The 23362-nt window shown below is 35.5% G+C and overlaps 1 protein-coding gene across 6 annotated transcripts; it reads right to left on the bottom strand.

The window, feature by feature from the left end:
- Positions 1–173: 173 nt before the first annotated feature.
- LOC141683617 (lysine-specific demethylase JMJ31) lies at positions 174–18333 on the bottom strand. 6 transcript variants are annotated; one of them, XR_012560374.1, is made up of 16 exons: positions 18115–18333; positions 17941–18018; positions 17101–17184; positions 16840–17007; positions 16594–16662; positions 16176–16302; positions 10653–10725; positions 10419–10535; positions 7949–8068; positions 7795–7813; positions 7074–7152; positions 6599–6924; positions 5963–6078; positions 5784–5877; positions 2798–2955; positions 174–453 (listed from the first exon to the last, which is right to left on the bottom strand). XR_012560374.1 is itself a non-coding variant. In XM_074488350.1 (15 exons), the coding sequence occupies exons 1-15, from the start codon at positions 18205–18207 to the stop codon at positions 2887–2889; spliced, it is 1632 nt and encodes a 543-aa protein (XP_074344451.1). In that variant the 5' UTR covers positions 18208–18333; the 3' UTR covers positions 2636–2886. The 6 variants fall into 6 exon arrangements, 2 of the variants coding, with proteins under 2 accessions (XP_074344451.1, XP_074344452.1); XR_012560375.1 differs by lacking the exon at positions 174–453 and adding an exon at positions 650–1217; XR_012560376.1 differs by lacking the exon at positions 174–453 and adding an exon at positions 5327–5594 and having other exon boundaries at positions 2636–2955.
- Between the last annotated feature and the right edge of the window lie 5029 nt (positions 18334–23362).

Genomic DNA, 23362 nt, shown 5'->3' with positions numbered 1-23362 from the left:
TACACAGAAGTTTATGTAGACTTTTGTAAAGCCGGGGAGTATAAAACCTGCAGTAAGCATGAGTATAAAGATGATGGTGTGGGTTTATGTGTGTGAGCGCGCAAGTGCTGCAGGTGGTCCGGGACAGTGTGGTACAAAATTTAAAGGGAAATAAAGGAGAGGAATGAAAATAAAGACGAAAAAGATGACGAAAATTAAAAAATACATTCAAGTGACATGCATCATTTCACAAAAGCTAATAAAATGTCAACGAGTTTTTGCAAAAGATATACCATGAAATTTTCAAAGTGTGAAGTACCGGAACATGTCTTGCTGCTTTTCCCCTTCACGGTTTACTCTTTCTTAAATTCCGTGCATGTTACATATCGGTCAGTTTTTGGCAGTCATATAAACAAACAAATGTGTAATACCACCACAAACTTTCTCATAATCTCGGGACGCTCTTCCTTGTATCTGTATGGACCACATACCCATCAACTAGAACACCAATATTTCGATTATGCTAATCGTATTTCATGATAACTTGATTCCGAATTTGAACAAGTACTAATATCAAAAATTATTGCATAGACATAGTGCAGTAGAATGGCAATCAAGCATGTGATTATGACATCTAATCCGCGTTTTATCATAAAACTAAACAAAAATACAGCGTATCTGGTTCAAGCTGGATTTGGAAAATGTAAGATGTACATAGACAATACATTTACTACTCCTAGGAGCCACATTTCTCGAAAATGAAAATTATGAGCTAAAAACACCGTAGCTCGAAAGAAGGTATATTCATTATTGAACACCTCTATAAAGAGAAGAGGGAGTGGAAGAGTGGTCCTAGGGATTAATGCAATGAAGGACCAGGGTTTATAGTATATCCTAAGCTTTTAGAAAGTATGAATGTAAGTTGCAGGGCTTAGGTACAATATATACCATTTGCCTACTAAAAGAGTCTGGCTGCCTCTTTTTATCGTCCCCTGCAGCACAACCAGACAAACTAAAAGGGTTCTCTTCTATTCCCTACCCTTTCTCTCTTTCTATCTAACAGAATTTTGCATATGCCATCTTTTATCAAGGAATCTCATTTTCACAACTTAATTATTTCTTTATTTATTCTCCTCTTCCTTCTAAGACCAATAATAACTAACTGCTTTTCCCTTTCCCCTGCTTGAGCTCTTCTTGGATGACCAATGGTCGAGCAAGTTTGAGGAGATCATTTTCCCCTATAGTAAATATTTAACAGCATAAGATTAAAGAATATGAAGTTCTTAAACCGGCATAGCCTCTTCTAAATAGACCACAGACTAGAATAATATCACAGTATTGATCATGTCAATATAGAAGATATCTAATCAAAGAGTGTTAAAATCCTCAATTTTAATGCCACACCACAATATATTTCTATAACCAATAGATTAAATCTCCATACGAGACAAAGCTTTTATTGTAATCCGACAGACCGAGAATATTTAATTACTGCACCAATATAAAATTTAAATTTACCATTATCCAGTATAATACAAATAGAACAAATCCAAATATTCAAGACACTATTCACCTATATATTACATATTTCCTTTTACAAGTTATACATTTCAACGATACCTTCGCGAACCTAATAGACTTACAAGTCACACAATCAAATATTTTCGAAGTGGGAACTTAACAAAAGATCTAGGGGGGTAGAAAATTAATTTGAACGTGTCTTAGTTTATTTGTAAAGACACTGATATAGTGACAATTATATACTAATAATTTAATACCCCCAGTCCACATTTTTATGTAAATCTCACTTTTTAATCACAATCTTCAGCATTAAAGTTCAATTTAATAAAGTGGTGATGATAGGATTTGGCTTCTGCTGAAAGATTGAATTACCAGACCTCTAAAGGCTTCAGGAATGTTTCTCTGAATGTTTTGACGTATTTTATTACAAGTTATAAATCGCAATAGCAACTCAACTTGGTTTTTATAGAAATCATATATAATTGGATGACATATATCTTACTACTAATGCTAAGTAGTAAAAGAATTACTTATGCAAATAGTAAAAGGAAATGAACAAGGAAACCTAATTCTCAGCACAATATGCAGACAGCATTTAGACAGATGGATCAATCAGACAGGGTCATGAGAACAAAAGTTAATTGATTATAACCATTCCATGAGACCAAAAGAAAAAATTGTAATGAAGTCCTAACAGAGGCATAAGTCACCTAAATTCTCTACCTTACCAGTCAGCTTCTAATCATTTCGCTACGTGGGTCCTGTGTTTCTTAGTAGCTTTCACCAACTAAATCAGATAAAGTCTAAGAGAATATATCGGTATGGTTTTTGGACCACAACTGCGGTTAAAATTCACAATACCATGGCTACTTATGTGCAGCAATGAGATCACAAATAAAAGTTCACCACTCAATCTCCTTGCAGCCCAACAAAAGAGACTTATCTTCTAGACTTTCATTTCCTCTTAAAGATATTAAGACACTGGGTAAGATTAAGGAGAGGAAGATATTAAAATACTAGGAGAGGGTCGAGCGCCCACGGGGGAGATGACCAAAGATCCCTACTACTCTAATTATATACAAGGAGATTAGTACAACAAAAAAACACTAGGTAAGATTAAGCTAATTCTGAAGCATGCTGAATGATTGAAAGTAGATATATGGTACCAACTAAAACTTTAAGACCCTACGTTACATTTTAGTAAAAAATGTAATCCATGTCAAAAAAAATTTAAAAATTGACAAACAGCTTACATGGACTAAACTTGAAGTAATAGTAATATCCAGGGTAAACTCACAAGTATGCAAGAGTTGCTACTGGTGAGGCAATCAATTTGCACTACTGAAGGGCCCGGCTGCTTTAAGGGAGTCCATGTTAATAAATATTTCATCCAACCCATGGTGTTGATCCATTAAACTTGATTCCCATATATTTGTCTAGAACGTTTTTAAAAGCCTGTATGTCAAAAAAAATAAATGCATCATTGCTTGTGTTTGGTCAATTTTTTTTTAAGTGAGTGTTCATTTCTCTTGAATTAACACATAAAATTATGAATACATATGTGGGTTATTATTACCATACAAGTTCGGAAGAAAGAAAACATCTCGCAAAGAAATTAAAAAAATTCAGGATATTGCAACTTTCACTGTAAGAAGAATCAATACTTCTATCAAAGTTGAATGGGTAGAAAGTAAATATGCTAATTAAAGCCCTGCCTATACTCCACAAACTTGAGCAAGCATTTAGTTCAATCATTCAGGTCATGCACTGGATTCTTGCAAAAACCAAAATCATGAACCCAGTTCCTCTGCAAAACTGTGAAAAGTACAAAAACTATGTGCACGGATAACTTTAATAAGAGTATTTATATTGTCTACATCTAATTTCTTATATTGAACCTTGGCTGCAATTCTTCTAGTCCAAGAAGTTATGACTTCTCACCTTTGTAACATTTCAGGGTTCAGAGGAACTGACGAGCATGATAAACTAGTCCAAATCAGAAAATTTTAAGAATCAATATACTATATGGCCTGTGATGCCATTATTGCTATGTTGCTGCAGGAAATTGTATACTCTCTTTATTTATTATAAGACTAACTAGCTAACTTAGCCGCGCATAGAGATGCACAAAAAGCCCGGGCCCGAAAATCTGGCCCGGCCCGATATTTTTAGGCAAAACCCGGCCCGGCCCGGTTAAAAGCCCGGGCTTCGGCCCGGCCCGGCCCGATTAAAAGCCCGAAAAAGCCCGGTTATAATCTGATTATTCTAATATATTTTCTTATATATTTATAAATTCACATTTACTATAAATATAAATAATACTTTAAACACATATATATTTACATATTTGTGATTAATAATATTATTTATATACTTCGTGCATAAATAATGAAAGAAGATATAATAAGTACACTATATATATTTTGATATCATTGTCACGAACATTTGGATATCATTGTTATCATAACAATGATATCATTGTTATCATTGTTATCATAACAATGATAAAATATATTATATAAACATGTTTATTTTTTGCCGAACTTAAATGTTTTCAACGAAGTAATGTTTTCCTAAAATATTCCATGTAAACTAATACATTTTTACGATGATCTAGTTGCTAACACATGTATTCTTCGGAATCTCTAATAATACTAGATCTGATTTAAATTAGAAAAAAGCCCGGCCCGATCCGATCCGGCCCGCGCATAGCATGCCCCATGTATATTCTAGTTTATAAATTTTAAACTTTATTCTTGAAATTAGATAGTCTAATATTTTTGGTACGAAAAATATTTGATTATTAGATAATTATAAATTTAAAAGATAATTAGGTGGAACAATAATAAAAAGATTAAGTGTGTAGATTCTCTTTTGAAATAATCATTTAGATCAATACTTGCATTAACTGGTTTTATATTTAGAATTATAGAAAATAAAGAACTACTCAATTATTAAATTATAATATTTAAGAATAAAAACGTTATTTACATTGTACATAATAAAAGACCCTTTGCAAAGTTCAATTATAAAATTAGAATAATAAGATTTTTTCGGCTGTTCAATAAAATATTTATAAACGTTGATAAAAAAAAATTGTCAAAATTTTAAAATCTAAATGATGAGATTGTTAAACGACAATTTTTTTTATATATTTAAGTAGTTTAATACATCAATATCATGTTGAAGATGTAAAATCAAAAAACCAACTTACATATTGAAACATAAAATAAAATTTGTTAAAATATATGATTGATAAAATAATTCTCGTTATAAATGTTTGGGCAAGAAAGAGGAATATGCTTAAAAATAGTACATTATATATCATAGAGCACAAAAGCAAGAAGCATAAAGCATAAGAATCTGATTGCACTTTTATAGGGAAAGGCTTAATGACATACTAGAAGAATTAACTTAAAGAGATATTAGAGTGTCGTATCACCTATCCTATGTGGGGGGGGTCGCGCTCCGGTGAGAACTTGTTAAAATGAGAACCGGTGATTTATGTAGTTAAAATTGGTGAATTTTTGAAAAGTTGAAATTTCGAATTTGGTAAATTGGTGATTTTTGTGCAAATCAAAAAATTTAAATTTTATAAAATCACCAAATTTGATTACGAAAATCACCGGTTCTCATTTTAAGAAGTTCTCATTTGAGCAAAAGCTTATATATATTATGATTAATGTTAGGTAAAATCAAATAGCTACACAAGTTCTTATTTTTCAAAAAAAAAAAAAGTATGCATGTGTTTGTGTCTCTGCGGGTCTGTGTGACTGCCTTGTCTCAAGCCTCTCTATTAATCAATGTAAGACCCATGTCGGCTTACCTCTGGAATAACACTGGGTAGGAGGCCGCACATTCACTTGCATACGATGAAGTTTTCCGTTCATCCTGTTTTTTTCGTGGTAGACTTGAAAAATATACTTATGATTGATAAAGATAAGTTTTGCTAATATTTTTTCTTCCCTCCTATTGTCACTTGTTTCATATCCTCTGCCGTCTCATTGAACTCCGGCATACATGTCTCAGCTAAGTCCCAGTATCCATGCACAAGGTAACTTTGACTCCAATGAATGCTATAACTAAACAACATACTAATAGGAAAAAAAGTCATAGTCCTGCTCCATGATGTCTTACAGAACATACTTATGAAAATTGGGTAAACCGTAAACATCACAAAACTATAAGGGATGACCTTGATGACACATAAAATAATTTTATTATAAGAAAATATATAAGATTACACAAAAAATAAGCAACATATAAAACAACAGTTGTAATACCTGAAGTGCAAATGACTCTTTCTGATTCAGTAAAGCATCCATTACAGCAAATTGGTCATCAAATACCCCATAAAAGATCTGATAGAATTGGTTCCTAAAAATGTCACAAGACAGACAGGTGGGTGCTTAGATAAGACTGTTAACAATTTAAAACAATAACTTTGCATGACAACACCCACCGATCTTCTTCATCCATTGATTGATCCATCTCTTCCAGCCTCCTTGTAAGGACTTCAGCCCCTACTGGTGAAAGCAAGTGCAGAACTAAAGCTTCTAGAGTTCTAGGAAAATTTTGCTGAAAAGAATAAAGTAGTTTACATATTCAACAAGGAGAGGTAATATAACAATATAAACCACATCTACAATTAGATATTTGACTGGCAAGATTTCAAATTTTAATTTAAAATTCTGTCACTGGAGCAGCATCTCTAGTTTACAAGAAACCATCCTAAATATATAAAATGAACATAAGACCGGATAAAGTTAGTGGTTGTACGATAGACACGACAAAGACAAACAATTTAGAAAATCCCACCAAAATGAAGTAATGAACAGTGGTTCTAGTCAAGCTGAACGTATCTAAGGTGAAAATTATCTATTCTAAACCTCCGAGGACACTGACTCAGCGGTAGAGAATCTAGTGATTAGTTGAGACGGAATTATAAAAACCTGGATGAGGTGTTATACGAGTCGAGGGTTCCCGACAAGAAAACTGACTACATCATCCCCAGCATAATAATCAGTACGACTCAATATGACTTTACCAGATTGATGGCAGAGTCATCAAAAGACTAAACAAAGGTATACAAACTCACCGCCATTGCAAGCAAGACACTTTGAAGGGTAAGCGGTTGAAGTTTCCAAATGATACTTGCAACTGGATCATCTTCTAAAAGATAGGCATCTTTTAAATTAAATTTATTTGCGTCTTTTTCTCCAACAGCAAAGACATTCGATGTAGAAGGTTCTGTTGATTGACTCTGATCCATAATATTGACACAGTCATGGACTAAAGACACAAGTGCATGGAGGGACTGCATAGCAAGCGGCTCCAGTTCATGCAATGTGGTCCTTTCTATAAGCTTCTTTGCTTTCGTACCCTTGGTCAAACAATCTTTGTTCAGATTAGGCACATCATTATCTGTTAAAAAAGCATTTTATTTTGTATTAATGCTTGGAATCAGAGTTCTATGCTCAGCATTTAGACTGATAGAAGGGACAGAGATATGAGATAGCAATCATATACGTACAAAGTCTGGAGGACAATATAACAACAAAAGAGAAGCAAACCTGTTTTTCTATCAGACAAGTCTTTTGTATTTGTTACTGTTTGACCCACAGCATTTGAAGCTTTACAAAGCACTTGGTTCTGTTCTGATCACGAGAGCCACATTTATTGCTATGCTTATTGCTATTCTAATTAAGAAACATTAAAAATGCATATAATTCTTACGATCTGAATAGTGTTTCTCACAATAAGAGGTTTCATGACATTTAATTCAAAATATTACAATTGATGCAATAAATTTACAAACAAAGTATCAAAGACACAAATTCTAGACTTTTAATCAGCAGAGACGGAAAGTAAGAGGGGACAATACAACTTCACAACATATTACAACTCTAAAATAATAGATGGAATTAAGAATTTAGAAGGTAGCACTTGTGTAGGAAAGCACAAAGGATGCAAATTTGATAACAAATGAAACGGGAAACAAGAAATCAGGAATTTTTGAAATTTAAACTACGAAGTTTACACATTTTACACTTCCAGTTCAGGCAAAACAGATTTACACACGCATGATTATGAGACTAGTTAAACATAAGACAAAAAAACCGTCAACTTTCCAAGTGCACAAAGTTACATGTGAAATGCAGGGTTCTCTAAACAAAACATTTTTTAACCAGAAAAGTACAGATGCTAAAGAGAGATATTATTCTCTTGCCACCACAACTTTGACAACAAAGTGAAAAACAAAAAATTAAATGAAGAGAAACAACTGTAGCTTACCATTTCTTTGTCGGTTAGTCTTTAAAATAAATCAAGAAGACAGCAAATGATACATGTAGAAAAAGGAAATACATCAGCTTGTTGTATTGAGTAATACATTTTTTTAAAAATGAAAAAAGGGAAAGTAACAACACGAGTGAAGGACAATAAGCACCTTTTTACTATTCTGCGCATGTAATAAGCATCCATATGCTCTGACATCCCCAACATTACCTCAGATCGCCACCAAAAATTCACCGCTATGGTCAGACAATCACTATCTACTTGGTGAAACCTGTGAAAAAAGAAAATGGCATTAAAAAATTAAGGTATAGATATATATTACATAAGAACTTGAGGTTTCTTTGCCACTCAGAAACATAGACACCAAAAACATCAGGAATTAAGTGAAAGTTTGAAAATTTACTTCAGGTCTGATAAATTACATACTTCTCTTGTTCTTTAGATTAAGCGAAATGTAGATGAAAGTAAAATACAGCAGTTTACACTATCTCACTTATGTAGTTGCCTGTAGAAATAATAGATAGCCACACCCACAGGCCTTTACTGTCATTGTCAGGTGATGCAAGACAGAAGTTGGAACAAATTAGATACAACAAAATATTGATGAAAAAAGTGAAGAGATAGAAGTAAGGTCATTAAACCCCAGAACCACCACTACCCTAAGATTTCCCAACAGCAGCAGATTTTTCTACGCGGGGACTACATCACTTCCATTGGGCTGATAACATGATAGAGTAAGGCATGTGATCCCTTGGGCTTATTTCAAAAAGGTTCTAACAAAGAGTAGAATCTAATATTGAATAGATTAGCTGACAACAGTCAAAATATGGGCGCCAAAATCCAAGACAAAGGGGTCTATCATGTGCAAGTAAGCTGAACGCCGTGATTGATGAGCGGGTGTGTGGATTAGGTTTCGCGTTGATCTTTAGGAAGAATCTACCAATTTGTTTTATAAAAAAAAATCTATATCAAAACTGCATCCTGATATAATTACAAATTCTTATCTACAGACCACATAAAGTAATACACCAATTTTTCAATACTAGATATACATGAACTACCTTATAATAAATAAAAGAACCTCACTCATTTTCACTTGTGTTCCCCTTCATCATATCATCTTGCAATTACAACTAAAAATTTTAACCCTAAGATCTAAAAAACTTGACAAAAGCAATAACAATTTAACACTACAATCCGAGTCAAACTAAATCAGAAATATAATACCAGAAACATAAAAATTGATGGATAAACATACATCTCACGCTGTATGAAACTTGAAGTTAACAGTGCATTGCCCTTAGACCAACTACATCTCCACATTCATTGATTGTAAAATATTAAAAATACAACTGAGACAAATGAACCTTGGACTGGAAGAAGAACGAAAAAGAATACCACACTCTTTTATTTCCTGCCTAGTGCCCTACTAAAAGAAAATGCAAAATCTAGTACTGCATTTTATCCATGAACATTGCATTCTGAAAATTTCCAAAGTCACTGGCCTGTGCCTAGTTTCGTGAAGACTCTAATCTGGATGTTCAAGTAATCCAAATACTATCCCTGCGTAATACTGGAATAGACATAACCTTTTTTTAATATGAGAAATTAGAATGTCCATCATAACACCAAAAGAGAAGTATAGGAAAGTTCAGTCCGTCTCTAAAGCATTTATACAGTTTTGCCATTCCAAAATTCGAACAAGGTGAAGCCTATGATGCTCGGACTCGTTTGGAAGGATCGGACACGGATACGGATCGGGGTGTCTGACTGTTTGAACTCCAAAAGCAATGACTCGGGGACACGTTTAAAAAGGATCGGACACGGGGATTTGGACACGGGTTTCGTGAATCGATTTGAGGATCCCTTTTTAATTATAAATATTTTGGAAAAATACAGATATGCACATATATATTCCAGCCACTATATAGATTAATATTTCGTCCAAGCACTAAATTTGATCACGATTGTCTTTGCTTTTACCCATAACCATTTTTTATTAAAACATAAATATTTAATTAAAATTATGAAATAAAAATATGAAAATGACCAAATAATAAGACAAGTACATGCTTTGTTTAAAATTAAGAAAAGTGATAGAAGATGTGTATAGAAGTAGGACCCACGACAATAATAATTATGTTTTCTATTGCTTTGTACAGCTGTAAGTTTCAATCGGTCTTACCTCTTTACATTTTACAATTATTATCCCCCACAACCCAGCCCAACAACCCTCCTTCTCCTTTGACTTTTCTGCATAAAAGATATACATACACGAATATGTATACATACGCGAACATATGGGTTCGACGGAATAACGAACCGGGTAACTCTGATTTAGGACTCGAGTCATTGTTTATCTTCTCCCTTCCAGTCGTCTTCTTCCCCAACCCTCTTTCTCCTTCCTTTTCTTGGCATGATTCACGCCAACCTGTGCTTATCGCCTAAATTTTGACTCGCCGGAATCTTATCGCCGGCGGCCGTGTCCAGATTTCACCGGCAGGATCGGACCCGGATTCCGTGTCCGTACCCGGGTCGTGTCGACACGGGTACGGCATGGTAAACAGGCGAGTCCGAGCATCACCGTGAAGCAGTACAAACAAAATAGATAGAAAACTTACCACCCTTCAGGAATGAAAAGTGCATCGCCTGCATGGATTGTGACTTTCTGGGAGATTGTCGCTAACCCTTCTGCTCTTGGGTGCACTAAAAGATCAACTTTTCCTAGAGCAACAGCACTTTAAACAAATAAATGAAATATAGGTTTAATGCCAAAATAAAACTCATAAAAACATTAAAAGCCCCTCATCTTTAGGGCCATGGAGGAAAAAGGTAAAATGACATAAACGGTGTACCTATGATTTGAAGCCTCCCCGTGTAATGGCATTGGGTATAAGTACGGACTTGCTGAAGGGGGCCATAAGAGAACTGGGAGTACATGGTATAGAGAGTTAAAGAATTAGGATACCCAGACCTCAATAATAAAAGCCTTACAGCACACTACACACAGAGGTTAAAGTTACAAAAGTTAAAAATATCTTCAGACGATATTGAGTTTCTTGTCTTCGTATTTTGTGAGTGGGGGTAGGACAGGAATGGGGATTTACAAGTGAGACAAGCTCTCCCGAACAAATTATCAAAATTAACATGTATCTTAAAATGTCAAATAAAAAGTGATATAATGATGCGAAGCAGAAAATATATAAGCTTATGCTTAAAAAACTAACCGAGTCAAACATACATAAAATATTTTGTGAATAATAAGTAATTTGGGCCCATATTTCGAATAGTGTGGGCTTAATGTTTAAAAATAATAACATTGGACATTAAACAAATAATTTTTGAGACTTTATTTTCTGGCCCATATCTGAGTGTCAAAATATAAACAAACATGAAACCTAAATCATATAACAAATTTGGAGCTGCATTTATGTTTTAACTATATACATAGCGAAACATGCATAATCTATATGATTTACATAAAGACAAGTGTGTATATCCCCAAAACCCTAAGTCATCCTTTCTCTTTATAAACATAAATAATCTTTATGATCTTTATAATCTATTTCGTCGTGTTGTCTGCATGAGAATATGAGAATAAGCTTAAACATAGTTCCATGGATCTCGGCTCAATCGGGTATGTGATACGAGTACATGGACGTTAGCTTGAGTGAATCAAGTACAATGAGTCATGAATCGGGTTCACATATCGATTTGAGGAGCCCTTTTTAATCATAAATATTTATTATATATAAATTTCAGCTAGTATTATACAGATTTTCATTTTGATAGCTAAATTTTAAAAGTAAAATATTAATATTTGTAATAATTTAAAATTAATTAATCTTAAAAATTAATATTTTGCATTTATAATAAAAATTGAAATTAAAATGTACAAATGCATATGGAAGTGCAATGCATTGTAATTAAATTACAAGATGTGGATGTTGTGGATGTTGTTGGTGACTAGTTGGCCCGGTAACAATAAAAGTTATTATGAATATAAGCATGATATAGTCCATCTTCATTTCATATAGTCACAAACGAGTACATATGTACATACTATTAATATTTTATTCCCATAAAAAACAGTCCTCTTCCCATGCCCAACCACTCCACCCCTCCACGCCGTCTTCTTCAAACTCGCATCAAATTTGTACGCACAACCACATAACATTTAAAATAAAAAAACTATCAGCCATATAATACACAAATTAAACAATCCAACATTCACTTTCTTGCTTCTTTTCGCTTTTATGGTCATCGGAATAAAATAAAAACCATGGCGATCCAGGTCTTCTTCGACCCATATTCCGGTACGAGTGACCCAGTTCACGGATCCATGGGTCAACCCGAGAATCATGTAACTATGTTAAGAGGAATACAACCGCTTATGAATTTTTGTATAATCCAATAGATAATGATTTTGAGGTTAGGGTTTTACCGCCAAAGTTTTGTGCGGAGGTTTATGATCTGGAAAGGGATGTTTGGGTTGTATTGACATCATCTCGCTTATGTCATTTTCTAACTGATATTTAACATGCCCCCCTCACTCGAATATCCATCTTGGGATGAAAAACCTATTTTGGGATTGAAGAGTGGATCACTAGGAGCTCGTGAGCGTAACCCGAGCGTCCAACTAGACCCAATATATAATTTACCATCGTGAGTGTACCCATCTTTGAGGTAAAGATCCAACTTGAGATTTTACCTTGTGATTATGTAATTGATTATGTAATTTTAGGCAGAAGTGGTAGATGAAGGTCTTGGAGAATTAGTATCCACTCGAGCCAATACCTGACGGAAAGCATTGAGTTCAGTCACACTCATTGTCCCCGTTGTTAAAGTAGTTGAGTCAACATGCTCTTTTGGCGCAGCGTGATAAGCAATATTGTGAGTGTCTTCCTAAGCCTCTATCGAATGAACTGCTCGACTTTGTCCTCCTTGGCCAAGACCTCATAAGTGAAGGTGTAAGATAAAGCATTTATCACAGGAATGGTAAAACTTATTACAATAGTCACATCGGAGAACATCTTTTTCATCATTCGAAGCCTCAGTCATCCGTGTGTGTATGTGCTTCACGAGGCTACTTCCAACCAGTCTCTAGCCGGTTAGTCATTTTACAGTTCTCTACTCCATGGTATGTTCCCTATTCTGGTCAGATAATTTTGTTTCTCAAATTGGGCAGAAGTTTCCCTTGAGAAACTTGATGCTTTAAATGAAAAAACTTGTTTTTTCTGCCAGATTGCGTACTCACTCTGATACCATGTCACGACTTATACGTATAGATACCTGAATACAAGAGAGATAACGTAGAGAGATAATGATGCGATAAAATGTGTGTACATTTTCTAATATGTTACGTTATTATAAGAAGTAAGGCTAGCCTCTTTATGTGGATAAACTTAGCTTCTAACTAAAGCGTTCTACAGTAGTTACTTGGTGGTTACTCTTGCTACAAGAAGTCAGCCTGAGTGACATCATCTCGCTTATATCATTTCCTAGCTGATACTTTACCATTACTTTTACAAAAATAAAGAAAAAGCAAACGTTATTGATGTCGGATTCTCTTTGGGCCTCATTGTCATATCAAATAATGGCTACAATCTAATACAAACAAAAGACTTTGACAAAAGCATAAAAATACAAATTTCTTAAATAAAGCAAACAATATTGTTGTCAACTGCTCTATTGAGTGCTTTGATGGCGCCATTGGTGGCAGACAAAATTATTCTTCCTCTTGATTTAGAAAAAAATCTCTGATTTGATTCAACCGGTGAGGCTATTGAGCTCTGAAACCTTGCATTTGTTTGACTGGAGAAATCCTTGGCCCATCATTCAAATATTGGACAAGTATTCACTTATCATTCACTTACACTTGGCCCGTCATTCTCTGATTTTTCTAGATAAATTTCTCTACACGTATTCTTCCAAATTGGTTTCTCGAATGATGGTCAAAATTTGGCCCATTAATAAAGGTTTTTCCAAAAGTGCTAAAAGACCTTTATAATCCTTGGTATGATAATATCCCTCTTGTTTCAAAAGCAATCTCTGAAAGATTGATATACAGACAATGACCGTTAGTCTTGTTCACAAAATTCTTCCATAGATATGGAGATGGTTAGGTTCAATCTCTACTAACAAACTTAATATTCCTATTATAAGAAGAAATTTCTTCTTCAAGTGGTGGGGGGAATGCCAGGTAAGGATATTAAATTAAAAACTGAAACAAATAGGTCTATTATTAATACCGATAAGATTCAGGGGTATCAAAGAATCATATTCACAACCCTTATCAGTTGCAAATTTCAAAAATATTTTCAAAAGAAATATCCAAAAGTTTTTGAGGATAAAATAAATATTAGTCTTAGATCATATGAAAAACCAATTGTGTATTACGTATTCTAAAGATGGAGATGAATCTATGAAGATGGCTTCATCACCACTGTCTCTGGACTTCAAATAATACCTTTAATTGTCTAGCAGGCGAATCTCGGTCTCTACAAGAGCGGTATTCCCCATCTCATGAAGATATCGAGGATGCAAAGATTTCTATATGTTCCAACAAGGGAGAAAGTCCAGAAAACAGGGAATAAATATTACCCTTTTGAATCAGGCGTGTCATAAATTCAAAAGGCAAGATAAGCAAATTGAGCGACTCAATATTCAAATGAACGAATATTTTCGAAAATATCACGAAAGCGGCCTTAATGGGAAGTAAGAATAGAGCCACCCATGATATTCAAATTGATTTTTGAAACTGCTCAAAGACTCTTTAGCTTCTGGAGCTCGATACCCTCACTAGTTGAATCAAATCAAAGAATCTTTTCAAAATCAGTAGGAATAATAATTTTGTTTTCCATTAATGGGGCCAACAGAGCGCTCAATAGAGCACTCGACAACAATAATGTTTGCTTTATTAAAGTAATTTGCATGTTTTTGTCAAAGTATTTTGTTTGTCTTGAATTGCACCCTTTATTATTTGATGTGACGATCTGGACCAAATTATACCGGGCATCTATAATGTTTGTTTTATCTTTATTTTTGTAAGTCATTAGTTTTCTTTTGAATTTTGTAAAAGTTGTTTGACTGGGGCTGTTTTTGGAAGCCTTTTTGCTCTCTATATAAAGATTGCTTTGTATCGATTTGAAGCACAATGCAATCTTACCAGAAATCTTCTTACTTTACTACTCTATGTTTAGTTTATACTTTACATACAATATTAAGCTAGTGCTAGTAATATATTAAACTTTTTTCTAGATTTTTAGACTTTATGTTATCCGGCTTTGGTTTATTATATTTCGGACCTTGGTTTATTATTAGCCCGTTAGGTTTTTTATCTCGGTATATATACCGAAACATTACACTAGTACTGGCATGGTCTGATTATACACTTTTCTTTGGAAAAATATATTTGATAATTATTGGGATTCCGTCAGGATTGGGTTGCATTACTGTCTATTAGTGTGTAAATAGTAAATAGTAATGTGCTAGTAAGTGCTGTGTTTTGTATTGTACATATGCTGGTTGTGCTACTTAGTGGGGGTAGAAGTGTCTTTTACTATTAGTTAGTTATATGTCAGTCCTGTCTATATATACTTGTAAAGAGACTTGTGTTTGATTATGAGGAATATATGGAAAAGGCATTTGCCACCAACCTCTTTCTCTCTCTATAACTACTTTCTCTCTCTAGGGTTTCTTACTCTAAAACTCTATCTTCTCTTGCAAGTTTCTCTCTGATTGTCTATCTCTGATCTATATTTCTGCTCTTACCTCTCTGTTTCTTTCCGAATCTCTCTATATTCTCTGTCCTAGCTGTTATCCTTACAATTCTGCACTTATAAATCAGAAAACAACAAGAACAATCAAATATTCAGAAAACTCAAAGTCAGAAACCCTAGTTCCTGACAGATTCATATCATTTCTGAGATTCATATCATTCCTGCTTGATTATTCATTTTAATTCTCTTGTCCTACATCAGTCATCGACATTTTGATAACCAAGTGCATCCTACATTCTTTTATTTTCTCAGTACATTGATATTATAATAACTAAATAAATAAAAAGATGTAAATAGGACTGCGGATTAATAATCTACTTTTAAACTTACATATAATAATCCTTTCAGAGATCAAATATTTTATTGTCATTAAAATTTGGGAAGTGAAAAAGAGGACTCTAGAGCATTAAGAAGACGTTATATATCTTATTAACGAACAACAGTTTTTACTAATTTGTACCAGAAAAAATGTATAAAAACTTATTGACATTCATATTTCATGTAGCATCTCATTGGTCAGAAAAAATCAAGAACCGGCTACCAAAGACACCTTTTAACTCGATTAATCATAAAGGTATGGATAACTGAAGGACAAACCTTGTTTACATCCACTGACTACACATAGAACGTTATGATGTGGATCATAGTGAGTACTTGATCTGGCTCGGGCACTGTTCATCCACAGATTGATAGAAGCCAAGGATTTAGCTTCCAAAAACTCAGGCTATCCAAATAAACAAAATATAAACAGATATTAAAACTTGAGGTCACCATTGTTGTATTGTATATCTAGGAATAAAGCATTCCTTTCTTCCCAAATACTATAAGAGAAGCATTTTTTACTTCTCTTCCTCAAAATTGTGCTAAAAATATGGTTCCACGGTACAAACTGACAGGAAGTGCCAATATAAATTACTATTATGTTATAATAGAATGTTGTATTGTAATAAATATGTATACAAATATAATTGGAAAAGATAACATACAAGCAAATATATGCTGAAAGAACACATACCAGCTTAATGTCTTCACTTAAAGTTGGCAGTTGTACTCTTTCCTCAAGCTCAGTGTTCATAATGGGAACCTGCATTATAGAGTTCAAATACCAACTTCAGTAATTGCCATGTTGGGCTCCTAAAATATTTGACGAGATATGTAAAAGTTGTCCAGCGAATGTGGACCCATATAATCCACCTAGTTAATATTCTGTAAAGTACGTTAGAATTTAGAAATATGGGAAACAGTACTCTGAAGTTGCAACCTGTGCTAAATAAACTTGTTGCTTATCATCTTCAGATGCTAAACATCTTTGGCCTGATTCATCTGATTGCACATCTTTCTCTGTGTTAAAGCAAGCACCTAAATTACTATCTTTGTTTTGGTAGAGCTCCTTACAAATTCCTATAAAGGTAGAAAAGGGCAATGGAACCTGCAATGAACGCAAATAAAAGTTAAAAGAGAGTATGCAAACGGAACAGATACTTGAACCTACTTTGATAAAGCGGTGACATTATGCATATACCCTCTCATGCCTTCTGATATCACCATAAAATACTGGCGCAGATTTGGACAGCATGGCCTCAACAATCGATGACCCCACTTGTCCCTAAGTATCCGTTTGTTAAAATGCAGACAACAAAAAGCACTGTTTAAATAAATATTGGCGTGATAAATGGATTAAGCACATACCAATTGATACTTGTAAAACTTTCGAGACTAACTGATTAAGCCATAGATTTATCAAATGAATAAAGCACTGCCATATACATTGCACACTCATAAAACCAATTATAACAAAAATTGGTATAATTATAATATAATACAATCTTCGCGTACATTTAAAATGTTTCGTCTCTAGCAGGACAATTAGCTGAACACAATTGCGCGACTAGTAAATAAATAACTAAAACTACCGAACAATTATCTGAACACAATTATTCATCAATCTTAACTCGAACTCTACTATTTCAAATGTTTCATCTCTGGTAGAAGAATTAGCTGAACACAATTCACAAGCCGACTAGTAATGAATTAGTAAAACTACAATAGCAGTCTAGCGCATAAGTGCAAATAGCAAGCAGTAACTATCGATCATTATTCACTTATATCTCGATCTTAACTCAAACTCTACTAGCTCGAAAAAGGACATATAAATGGCACATAGATAACATTACAAATCATACGAAACGAAATGCCTCTCTTCTTCCTCCATCCTAATATCGTATAATCTACCTCAACTCGCTTAACTATTCAACTGTTCAACTGTATTTTAGCTTAAAACACATTCAAAATATTTACATTTTTTCATAATAATATATTATCGATAATTTAAAAAACAAAAATTAAACATATTAATACAGACCTGCAAATAATCAAGACCGCCATTGGATGGATTCCAGAGAGTAAAAGCCTTCCAATTCTTAATACATCCAACAATTACCTGCGCAGTAAAAAAGTGAAAACATTCCGTTATCATCTATTTTAGTTTTGGAAAAATGGCGGTGAATAAATGTTTGTTAGTTAGGAGAAGAATTACAGCAGGGACGTTTTTGAGTTCGATTTGAGAGGTGAATTCTTCAGGTGTTGGAATCTTCTCGCACCTTCGAATTTGTATACACTCGTTCTCCATTCTTTTTTAGCGAGACTGGATGGAGGACACTCGGAATGGGCGCTCGACTATGCGGAGAAAATTGAAGGGATCGCTCGCCTTTGGGGATAAATGCGTTAAACCTCGATCAATAGATACCCTTTGAACTGAAATATTATATTGTGTAATAGAGATTATTCATTTATCAAAGTGAAAAATACATTGTCTCTATTTCGTTGGGATTAAAATAAAATATTTATTTGACGAAATTATTTGTTTATCGATTATTTGTTTATAGGGGGTTCTTAGGTAGAAAGCAAAATAAATAGAGTAACCGGAGTATTCTTTATATATTTTTTCTAACCATAAACATTTTTTCGTATATACTTTATATTAGAATATAATTATGGGTGAGTAAAAAAATAGAAATTGAAACCAAACTTGATTAAAAAAATTAATGGTGTAAAATTAAATGAATCGAAGTTGAGAAATACGAGAAAATGTCCAAAATAACTATTAATTATATGTTAGCATGCTGTTACGCCCAAATTTCTGCGGATGCAAGAACACCGTTCCGTCGTCCAAGAACTTCCTTTAGTCTTAACTCGAAAAGGAAAAAAATGTGAGGGATTTTCCCCCTGATTCACATTCAGGGTGAAAATCAATAATCTGAGTGTATAATAGTTTGAGGATACAAATAGAGTATTTGAGTGTGTAAATAGTGTTGAGAGAATGTGTGTTTCTTACTTCCATCTTCTATTTGTACTTGTGAAACCTGTGAAATTAATGCTCGTCCATTATACTAAAGATACGGATGAATGTTGGAGGAGAAAAAAGGGGGGAACCGTTCTCTGTGTCTTCTAACGGCTAGAAGAAAGCTTAGTGATCATTTGACCCAATGGTCCCAAAAGTTTTTGGGCCTTCGTACATTGTGCCGTATTGGGCCTATAGCTAACATGTCCCTATTTTTCGGCTGGCCCATCGGCAAGGTGAAGAACAAGAGGCTTCGGCCCATCTTTGGGTTTGAACCCTAGGGTATTTTTTGATCAGTGATTCAGACGTGGTTAGACACGTGTCTGTGTCATGAGGAAGTGGGGATTCATTGATGATGACAGATGTCCCACTATCGAGATCCAAGATCTCATCGTGGCCCTTGAATTCCAACCGTCACAAATCTGAGCCGTCAATTTTAAAACGCCGGCAGTTATATTTTTTACCTCCCAAACGTCAGTTTTGGGCGCCTTTATAAAGCCATTTGGCAAGTTCACTTTTTAGATATCACTCCAGTTTTTTCCTTTCCTCCTACAAACACTTTCAAGAAGCATATTCCAAGACGAGCATTGTTAATTCTGTGTTTCCAGACAATCCGATTTCATACGAACAACATCTTGAAATCAGTAAATTGTAGTTCTTTCCTTTCGAATGTGTTTATATTTATAGTACTACATGCTTTTTCTGATTCTTTTGAATTCTTCTTGTGAATGTATGATTTGGTTTTGTTCCCTTATCCTCGGTTTTCTTGTTTCTGGGTTTTTTGGGGTTTGGTTTTTCTTTTTCCAGGATGTCTGTTGGGTTTAAAGAAGGTACACGAGGTGTTCTTGGGCAAGAGCTTTCTTTGGGATGTTCTTGTCTTAGAATATTCTTTGGTAACCGACCCATAGCATTTTCCAGTCTTCTGCTTTTAAAGCCTTGGGTTTAAAGATGGCATGCAAGGTGTTTTTGGGCAAGAACTTCCTTCAAATATTCTTACCTTAGAATATCCTTCAGTAACCGACCATTGGAATTTTTCAGTCTCCTACTTTTAGAGTCATGGGTTTAAAGATGGCATACAGGGTGTTTTTGAGCAAGAACTTTCCTCGGATATTGTTGACTTAGAACATCTTTCGGGAACTGACCCTTGGCCTTTTTCCTTCCCCATTCGTTCGGTCTAGGGACATGTATTCGGCTCTTAATGTTTTCTTTTTTTTTTGTCTTTTGCAATTCATCCGAGTACATGGACTAATGTCTCTTTATTTTCTTAATACAGGGACATAGACCGAGCGAATACTGTAGCAGGAACTTCCACCTCCCGCCCCAAACGGACGGAGAGAATGCTCTTTGGATCCGTTGCTTCGTATCCAGCGGCCAGAAATCGTTTGGAGATGCCGAAGCAGAAGGTGGAAGGGATGTACGACGAGTACATGATACCTTGCAGTGCGTACTGGATGTACGATGCATAGAACGATGAGAGAATCTTTGATACTCAGGAGTTCCGGAAGGATACGAAGATAGGGCATTTGGTATTTCTGAAGTTGCATTCAAGTGTGGCTTCTGAGTCCCACTGTTGAAGATCCTAAGACATATGTTCGTCCAAAATGGGCATCGCTTTGGGGCAGATGGACCCGAATGGGTTCATCCACATCAACTGCTTCCAGAACCGATGTTTGCAGGTGGGGATGAAGCCGCTCACGCGACTCATATGGTTCCACTACATTTTCCGTAAGAACCCCAAGAGTCCGAGTTTCTACACCATCGCTCGCATGGTAGGTCGTGACTGGACCGCTACTAACTCCAGTAACAAGACAACTCACACCCAATGGTGTTTTATCAGTGGTCCGAAGCTTGCCAGGTTTTTAGTCTGGCAAGAAGTTGACCCCAGAAAACTTCTTATGCCTAACTTGAGCGAGGACGAGAAGGAACTCTATGCTTCCTTGGTCGATGCTAAGGTGGCGAAGCTCATGTTTGGGGAGTACCGAAGCCAATACTGGCTTTACGGCTTGTGGGGTGGGTGTGACGATTCTTTTTCCTTCGTTCTATCTTTTTCATATGCATAGCTTCGTCTTATCTGTATTTTATTTGCCTTGCCTAATCGTCCTTCTTTTTTTTATTTTTAGTATCTTTCATGGAGGCTCTCTTAGAAAGGAAGAGGATGAAGGTGGTCGAGAAGAAGGCTGTTGAAAAGGCTGTCAGGCTGAAGGCAACGAGTCCTTCAGGCGAAGGAGAGGGAATGGCAAAAGAGTCGGAATATGGCCGACAAGAGCCTCATATTTCGGCCGAAGTTGATGAGGATGGCCAGGGAGGCTAAGAAAATGAGAACTTGGAGCAAGTGAGCAAGCGACATGGGGGCCGAGATGGGATGGTTCAGACGTATGTCCCTGGCTGGGGCGTACTGACGAGTGATCAAACAATCTACCTGGAAATGGAAGCTACGAAAGAAGTGGTACCTGACCTTTGAAGGGGGCTTCATCTTCCGGCTGATCGCTCTATATTGCGGCCACGCCGATGAAGGCTTGCACGGAGCTGATTTCCTTCCTCTCCCATGTAAGTATCAATTTTTTGCGCTTCATTTTGCCCATCAGCCATTCCACTTATTATCTCTTTTTTTATTCGGTCTGACTTTTTATCTTTAGTTTTTTTTAATTTCAGGCTACCCCTTGGGCCGCTAATATGGCCGATAAGGTCTAAAACATGGAGGGTCGAATGGCTAAAGTGGTGGAGCTGGAGCGAAGGGCCACCATTGCCGAATAGGAGCTCGCAGGGTACAACTGGAGAATGACACCTTGAACCAGCAGGTTGGCATTTTAATCAAAGACAAAAGGAGGCTGAATGAGAACTTAGACCGGGCAAACAAACGTATATATTGACGGGAGGAATACTCAGTTGAAGAAGTCTCGGACGGAGCTCCGGAAGACGAAGAAGGCGATGAATCTGACTAAGGAGCGATGCTTCCAATTTGGAACCGATCATGTGCTGAAGAAGGCTCATGGGCTTGGCTGGGATTACAAACAACTCTTAGATGATTCTATTAAAGATCCTATTGGCCGAACTGGTGGCACGGAGCCTCTGGAAGTCTTCTCCGGTGCAGATAAAAGCTCTCAGATCATGATCCTCAGTCGTAGATTTGGACTTGTAATTTTATTTCTTATGTGTATCATACTTTTGCCTTCGGGCTTTTAACTTCAATTGCCTTCGGTCGTGCTACTTGGTGGCCTTTGTGCCCTTTTATTTCATCTTTTTTATTGCTTCTTTCTTTCATATTACCTTAGCAATTTTCTTATGCATTGCATCTTCATTTTTTCTTATACATCCCATTTTCGTCCAAGGGACAAGGGTTTTTCTTTCAGAGTATTATAAGGATTTCTTCGCCCCACTTTCAAAGAATATGCCTTGTGTCTTTTAGACGCGAGAGACGGTGAGGGAAGGAATTATCTTTATTGGGTTGCCCCTAGATATGTGTTCACTAATTTTTTCATTCTGAGGGACGAAGGGCTTATTTTATTTGGGTGGCCCCTAAATAATGCCTCTTTCGTCCTTTTAAATTATTCGTCTTAAATATAATTTTTAAGGGCGAAGGATGTTATCTTTTTGGGGGGCTCTAGGTAATATTCATTCGCGCTTGAAAGATTCATGTTAAGTACATGTCTAGTTTGAATGAAGAGTTGTAAGACAAGGGCGAAGTATATTATCTTTGTAGCATAGCCCTAGATAATGTTCTTCGCTTTGTTTATAATGTGTAAGGGGGTGAAGGATATTATCTTCTTCGGGATTGCCATAGATAATACTCGTTCGTCCATGCTACACTTCAGTTATTATTACTCCTAGTCAAATAGCATTTGCAAAGAAAATGTATTTTCATTGATCATTAGTTTATTACACGTCTTGCTTAGAAATAAGTACAATAGGAAAGTAAGAATAATAAAATATAAGAAAGTCTCTTACTGGTAGAATTTTCAAGTTTGTTTGATCGTCTCTCCAGGCAGTGTTTCTAACTTGTAAGTTCCAGGGCAAACGATCTCTATCAATTTGTAAGTCCCTTCTAAGTTTGGATGAAGTTTCATTTGCTTTGTTGGCATGGATGTGGCTCTTTCCCTTAGGACGAAGTCTTATATACCGAAAGATCTTTTCTTTATGCATGAATTGTATCATAGTGTTGCACGGCCTGTAGCAAATACTTCATATTTCTTTGGTGAGTTGCTTCTATCTTCTCTTCTACTAGGTCTACATTTTCTCTCGGTCTGAAGTCATTAGCTTCCACATTGTAAACCTCTGTTCAGTAAGATTCAAGGCCCACTTCCACTAGTACCAAGGCATATGTGGCATAAGCTAATCTGAAGGGGGTTCCACCTGTAGAGGATCTAGGAGTCGTTCGGTAAGCCCATAAGACCCAGGATATTTTTTTTCCCACTTCATCGAGGCTTCGCCCAATCTTTTCTTGATG

This window comes from Apium graveolens, chromosome 9 (assembly GCF_009905375.1).
Source record: "Apium graveolens cultivar Ventura chromosome 9, ASM990537v1, whole genome shotgun sequence".
NCBI classification, from domain to species: Eukaryota; Viridiplantae; Streptophyta; class Magnoliopsida; order Apiales; family Apiaceae; genus Apium; species Apium graveolens.
The sequence above is the reverse complement of the archived record's forward strand: the minus strand, read 5'-3'. Positions and strand labels throughout refer to the sequence as shown.